Source organism: Hyperolius riggenbachi, chromosome 1, assembly GCF_040937935.1.
Source record: "Hyperolius riggenbachi isolate aHypRig1 chromosome 1, aHypRig1.pri, whole genome shotgun sequence".
In the NCBI taxonomy this organism is placed as follows: domain Eukaryota; kingdom Metazoa; phylum Chordata; class Amphibia; order Anura; family Hyperoliidae; genus Hyperolius; species Hyperolius riggenbachi.
In genome coordinates, this window is record NC_090646.1 from 641127276 (window position 1) to 641134775 (window position 7500).

The 7500-nt window shown below is 41.5% G+C and overlaps 1 protein-coding gene across 21 annotated transcripts in view; it reads left to right on the forward strand.

Moving 5' to 3' along the window:
• Positions 1-7500, forward strand: part of TCF4 (transcription factor 4) — a 578937-nt gene that overhangs the window by 367091 nt on the left and 204346 nt on the right. Inside the window, exon 1 of one of the 21 annotated variants that reach the window (XM_068251322.1) lies at positions 6289-6539. The exons of 19 other annotated variants lie outside the window; for them this stretch is intronic. In XM_068251322.1, coding sequence (XP_068107423.1) covers positions 6471-6539 — 69 coding nt within the window. In that variant the 5' untranslated portion in view covers positions 6289-6470. Of the gene's footprint in view, positions 1-6288; positions 6540-7500 lie in introns of those variants that run through there. One more of the 21 variants, XM_068251323.1, reaches the window with a different exon arrangement.

The window sequence follows — 7500 nt, forward strand, 5'->3', positions numbered from 1 at the left end:
AGCGCTGGATTTCTCCAAGCTTCAGAGGTCGGGGAAGCCTCATTGGAACCCTGAGCCTTCCCCCTCCCAAGGGAAGTATCCCTCAAAGGGTTTTTTTTTGTTACAGGTTCTCTTTAAAGTGAACGTCCGGACTAAAAATCGACTCAGCAGCACTGAAAAGGCTTTGTGTTTCTTTAACAGTTTCACAGCATCAGAACTTTGTTTCTCTTATACAAGCCTCATTTTTAGCTGCACAGAAGAAAACTGCCCGGGCTTTTTTCCCCTGATGCTGTGCAAAGCATGATGGGATTTCTGATTTTGTTGTTCTCGTTCTGCTGTTTTGGTGCAATTTTTTTTTTTTTTTTTTTTTTTACATTTTGAATTTGACATTTGAAGCCTAGGGTGCGCAGCTGGGAGGGGTTATCAGGACACAGGACAGTTGGAACTGTGTCTCCTGCTCCTTGTTGTCACCTCCTTTCAACCAAAAAGATGGCTGCCCCTATGACAAAGATGGCTGCCCCCATGACAAAGATGGCTGCCCCCGAATCACAAACATTTGCCTGTTCTTTTAAAACAGGGTGGGTAAGAGATTATATTATCTATCTATTCTAATTAACATAACTAATGTAACTTGATGACAGTATATTTGTTTAGGCTGAAGTTCCCCTTTAAGTATTTTCTTGGTGCTGGTGATTTAAAAGGCATTTAACTGACAATCTTGAAAATATCACTTAGAAGAAGTACGTCATTGCATATGGGAAACAATATGAAAGCCCCATAGGAATATCATTGCATTACATTGTGATGCGATGATCTTGTCTGTTGCCACTCAACGCAAGGACTTATTGTGAAAAGGCTCTTAGGGTTTTCGCTGTTGCTGTCATGTGTAACATCCACTGCCAGAACTTTCTTGTTATTTACTAATGTTAAGGCCCATACACCCGCTAGATGGAGGTCGCCCGACTGTTATCGGGCCCCGACCCCTCAGGCGAAATCGCTGGGCCGCTCACCCAGGGAGTCAGGACAACATTGCTAGATTATGTCTAGGCTACGTGAGTTTCCTCAAGGCATTCTAGTTTCCTCCCACATTCCAATAACAATTATTTATTTATTGTATTTATAAAGCGCCAACATATTACGCAGCGCTGGACATTAGTTAAGGTTAGAGACAATATTTAGGGGCGACATACAGCAATACGACAATATAGGAATACAAGAAAAACCAGGTAATGCTTAGTCACTGGATGGGAGCATGGGGATTAGGCAAGATGAGTTCTCTCAGATCCATAGGATGGGTGTACAGTAATGGAGGTGCATGAACAGGTAGGAGACATAAGGAGGAGGACCCTGCCGAAGGCTTACAATCTACAGGGAGAGGTAGAGACACGGAAGGTAGGGGTGGGTTTAGAGCACTAGTGAGGGTGGTAGGCCAGAGTGAAAAGGTTAGTTTTGAGGGCCTTCTTGAAGATGTTGAAGGAGGGGGAAACCCTAATGGGGGAGGTAGGGAGTTCCATCGTGTTGGAGCAGCTCTTGAGAAGTCCTGGAGGCGTGCATGGGATTGGGTGACAGCCAGGTGAAGTTCATTGGAGGAGCGGAGTGAGCGGCTAGGTGTGTACCTCTATGTAAGATTGGAAATGTAGGTTTGGCAGGTTTTGTGGACAGATTTGTAGGCCAGACAGTAGCTGATAGAATATGATTCTGGACTGGATAGTAAATAAAATAATAAATTAGATAATTGGCTTCACCCTAAATTAGTCTACAATGGACATATGACTATGGTAGTTCTCAGATCCACAGGTTCTAATAATCTAGTCATACCCAGGGTCCATTTGGAAACTTTTGGTCCCAGAGCCTTCTGTCATGCTGCCCCTACGTTTTGGAACTGCTTGCCTCAACAGATCAGGACAGCTCCATCCCTGGATGTGTTTAAATCCAGACTGAAAACCCACCTGTTCAGTTTGGCATTTGCAGAAATATAACTTTTGTTGTGTGAATACTTCATCCTACTACCAATTACTGAATCTGAGAGAGCCTAAGCGCTTTGAGTCCTATGGGAGAAAAGCGCTATAGAATTGTTATTGTATATTGTATTGTATTGTAGTGATTAGATTGTGAGCTCCTCTGAGGCACAGCTAGTGACATCACTAGATACTCTGTAAATCACTGCAGACAATGTCAGGGCTATATAAAAAAATTGAACTGGCCCAACTAGACATAGTGTGTATGGCTGGTAGTGATGCTTTGTTGAGTTCTAGGTTGCTGATATATGAATACTGGAGATAAATAAGGCTGCATGCTTTTTATTCATTCAGTGAGCGTACGTGCGGCATTTGTGGGCATTGTATACACTGCTGTGGACTGATGTGTAATTGCTATGTACATTTGTATAATCTATGGCTATTCATATTTCCAGCATAAAGAAGGGAGAACGTATACACCAAAAACAGAATAAAGTACTTGAGTACATTTCTACTCCCTCTAACTGGATGAAGGCAAGGTCGGACTGGGGCACAGTAGTACAGTTTTTTCCCTCAGTGGGCCCTGCCTCCAGGTGGGCCCCCCCTCCTTGTCTGACAGAGCTCCAATTGGTTTCTTCTCAGTGCTGTAATCACTCATGCTGAGAGCAGTGGGGTAGCTAAGGAGTTGTAGGCCTCGATGCAAATTTTACAATGGGGCCCTCCAAGCACTCTATACATAACAATTGATACGACGCACCAAAACCTGCCAATGGCAACTACAGTGTCAGAGGTGCAAGAAGGGGATGGGAAATAGCTTGTTAATGATTGCCACTGTTCAAAGTATCTATAGAAGTGATTATTATGAGCACAGGACCAATAGAGAGGTAATACTGTAGTTGAGGGAGGGCCCCTTTGGCCCAAGGGCCCCGATGCGGTTGCAACCTCTGCAAAGTAGGACATTACTTTATATTGAAGATGGGGACTCTATGCAAAGTTTTGGTGGGCAGCAGTGTCTCTGAATTACAATGCTGCTAAGATCATGTACATTTGGCCCTGTCCATAATACATCATGACCACGCCCACCTTCCGATGCATGGCCACGGCCTTTTTTCACTGCAATCATGGGATGCGTGGGCCCCAGGTTAAAATTTCTTTGGTGGGCCCCCAGTGTCCCAGTCCAACGCTGGATGAAGGTGTTTGGTTGCCGTATTAAGCTACGTACACACTTTAGATAAAAATCGGTTGGAGCCCTGCTGAAACAACCAATTAAGGATCTTTTAACCAATGATCGTAAAGCAAACTGACCTTCAGCGACGGCATCAAACAACCGATATCGGGAGTCGGTCATGATCCAACTGGTTGGATACTTTTAACCGACGTTCATTGATCAATGGGAGTATGTAGAGTTAATTAAACAATGTATTATGATTTTGTTGTGTACAGGGCACACACCACAGTCGATAATGCATAATTACTCAATTTGTACAGAGATCGATCTTTTCAGTCAATTCCACCTAAGATGTCACTTCTGCATTCTTTTTGATCGTTCATGTGTGTATACCGTTCAGTCCTTAGAGATCGTTAAACTTTGCTGAACGATGGTCGGTCAGCGTTCATTTTGACCAGTTTTCATCTGATGTGTATATGTAGCTTAAAGGGAGAGAGATGGAGCAAAAACAAAAATTCATAAATACTTGGGGCTTCTTCCAGCCCTTTGGCCTGATCACTCCCCCTGTGCCGTCCTCCACATCCTGGATCTTGCGATATCTTCGGCAGTCGGGGCTTACTGCGCATGCCGTGCGCACTGGTCCCACCGTGCTCCCATTGCCGGGAGCTCTTTGCGCCTGCACAGTACTCTTCTGGCGGCGGGAGCGAGAAGGGGGCGCATGCGCTGACTGGCCCTGACTCGCCAAAGATGCCGGGACTCCTTACAGAAGATCGAGGAGGCGGAGTGATTAGGCCGGAGGGGGCTGGAGGAAGCCCCAGGTATGTATGAATTTTTTTTGTCTTATCTCTTGTACACTTTAAGACAATTAAAACTTTAGCTTATTTTTTATTTTGAATTTTTTGTACTTTCTCCTTTGTATTATCACAGTCCACTTGGAAGTTGGCTTAACATTGGGATAGGCAAAATATTAAATCTCAAGGTGCAACAGGTTCTAGATTCGGTTGAAAGTTCTTATCACAGACTGGTGATTTAAAAGGCAGTTACTGTTTATAATTCAGGAGGTCAGCCCATTTGCTGCCTGTTTCCCTCCCAGCTTCTGTTTAGGTTACAAAAGTTTTTGTACAGCTTGACCTGCCTACAGACCAGCTTGGCTGTACGGGGCATGTGGTGTGGTTTAGAGGTTAAGACGGGAGAGCCTGTCAATCTTACATCTAACTGTTCTAATGACAAAAAAATCTGCAAAGCATGAAATTGGAATTAAATGTGTGATTATAATTCAAGTACTGTTTACCCAAAGCCCCGGGGACTTTTCAAATAAATACAGAGCAACTCAGCTAGATAGCATTTCTTACGCTTTTCTAGAAAAAAAAAATACAATAAAATATATAAAAGGCATGCGGAGTAGGGTGGGGTAGGAGAACTTTTGATCTCTTTAAGCTAAAACTTTTTGCTTTTAGTCATTGTGAGTTTTTGTCTCTGCTGGCTGCACTGTATATTTGCTGCCACTTGGTGTGAGCAACTAGGTACCCTGAATTATTAAATTTGATTCTAGGAGAATAGCTATACGCTCGAATGGCATTTATTTCGGCATATGCAAATTATTTAGTTTCATTTGGGATGAGTTCCCAGGAGCCCTTCTTTCCTGTGATGCTCTGAATTTGGCAAGCTCCAGCCAAGCCCCCATCCTTTATTTATTTATTTTTGGGTTAGTTGGTCCTCTGTCAAGAATATAAAGGCTCACAGACTTCCCCCCCCCCCCCCCCCCCCTTCACGTTGCGAGATGTGTTATTTGTGAACGAGGAAAATCAACCAGGGCTCACCATCATATATTTTTTTTCTGGTTATCGTATTCACATTTTAAACCTTTTACTTCATTTTAAGGGATGCTTCAAGATGATCAAAGTGCAATTAAAAAAAAGCAAAACCCTTTTTCGTCATCTGTAGTATTTTCCTAGACTAGATTTTTTTTTTGTATATTTTTAGTTGTCATTTTATATCCGTAATTTACATGTAATTGTAGAAATTGTGCGTATGGCGTCCCTTTTGATGAATATAAATATGATGTATCTCATCTTTTAACCCTTGTTCTGCCCCCAAAAAATAAATATATAGAAATGTCATGTTTATCATTAGATACTGGTTAGGGTAGGTCTTTTCAGGTTTTGTGATTTTTATTTGTATTTTTTGGGGGGGGAGGGGGGGGGGGCAGAGGAGGGGCTTTGAACATTTTGACAGGTGGCATATATTCTGAGAATATATTTTACAATTCAATTCTGTTTTTAGAAGTTTAGAGTAGATAGATCAGTGCACGATAATAAATGGTTTTCTAAACAAAAAGCGGGCCATAGTTTGTCTCAGAGGACTGGTATATATTAAGCCCCCCACTAAAAAAAACATTCATACTCACTGAAATATCTCAATTTTTTTTGCCAATCTACTTTTGCAGCATGATGACCAAAGATTCAGAAACCCATACCGGCTTACTCTGTTTCAGCTAGGTCAAAATGTGTTTAAAAAAAATAAAAAAAATGTATTTATTTATTATTTTTCCAAACTCACCCCCCCCCCCCCTTCCTCCTTTTCTGAACTGGGTTCTCAAGCAGCTGCGTACAATGCTGGGAGCCAGCCAGCAGCAGAGACAGATGGTATAGTTATTAGATGTGCATCATACGAATCCCTTCCTGCCACTCGCTTTTTAATCAAATTAAAACAAAAAAAGAAAGAGAGGGAGAGAGAGAGAGGGGGAGTCAATTAACTGCATTTGTATTCCGCACAATAATGGACCCTCTCCTACTTTTACCCCAAGGCAGTTAAGTGGAAATTTTAAGGGGCGAAATAAGGGAGGGGGTGAGCTTGAAATCCTGCGTTTTCCCCCCAAAAAAATAAAAAAAAATTGAGTTGCTGAAAATTTTTTGACTCGTCATTTCTAAACAATTTTTTTGAACTGCTTGTGAAGGGTTAATCCTTCTCTCCAGATCAAGCAATTTGTATTTTTTCTTTCTTCTTTCTTTCTTTTTTTTTTCTCTCTTTTTTTTTTAAACCACCGAAAGAAACCTGTGCAATGAAAACATGGAAAAGTTGAATCTCTCTCTTTTGTATGCACCAGGAATTACAGCTTAAGTCAGTGCTGGGATGCTTTCCAGATTCGCTGTGGAAAGTTAGCTGTCTGACAGGAGAGCACTAGCCACCTCCTCCCCCCCGCCCAAACGTCAGGAATGGTCTCTCCCTGCTTTGCATATTCACCATGCTTGGCCTGGCCATATGGGAAAATGCGACTGAAGGAATTGTTGTGAAAAAAGGGACAAGCGAGTTTGAAATAAAAAGTTGTTAAGAGTGGTACTGAGGAGAAAAAAGAACCCGATACTATGTACTGCGCGTACCCAATCCCAGGACTGGGCGGAAACTCTTTGATGTACTACTATAATGGCAAAGCGGTAAGCGAAGTCTGTAATTAAAGGTGTAATTGTGACAAGTTTTATTGTTGTAGGGATTGTGCATCACATGAACGATGTCAGGACTTCAGTGTCGCTCCAGAGAGGAGAGAAAAACAAGCACTTGGAGTTGCAGAAAGCAGCACATAATATATCACTGCTAGTTTCTGTGTGTCTCATCGCTCTGCTGTACACTGCTGTGTCTGTGACTCTGTTACCTGTCTGCTCTGCAATGTTGTATAGGAACTGTATCATTTCTGCATGCCTTCCCACTGTGCTGCTTGCAGGAGGCACATGTGCAGTATATTAGGAGGATACACCTCTATCATTCTAGTTATAATATATGTGTGTATTATATAGAGCTATGCCTGTGTTCACTGCTTAGAGAACTGTAGTCAAGTGGCTAAACTTACAACTTAGAAATTGCTTTTCTTACATTGATTTCAAAAGTTTGCAATTTTTTTGTATAGATACGTAACGGTGTCTTTAGCATATTCTGAGTGTACCCCCCTGTATGTGACTATATATATATATATATATATATATATATATATATATATATATATATCTCAGCACTGTGTCAAATAATTTTAGAGAGGACAACCGGCGCGATTAGCGCAAAAATAGCGCACAATGACAAAAATATTGTGTGAGCAATGTTTTTTTGTTTTTTTTGTTTTATTATTTAAGTTTTGAATATTTGTATGTATATTGTTATGCTGAATGGGGGATGTGTGTGAGTTTATATAAATGTATGCTTCCTACGTGTCAGTTATTTGTTTTGGCCACTTGAGCATAAACGTGTGATTGAAAAGTATGTGTGGTACTTGGTACTGTCATGCAACCACTGGCTTTATTTTACCATCTGGAAGTTGATTTTCCCCTTGGTATGATCCATGGGAATGAAAAAGGCATTTTAGTTTATCCACCCCCCAACAAATAATAATAAAAAAAAATAAAAGGC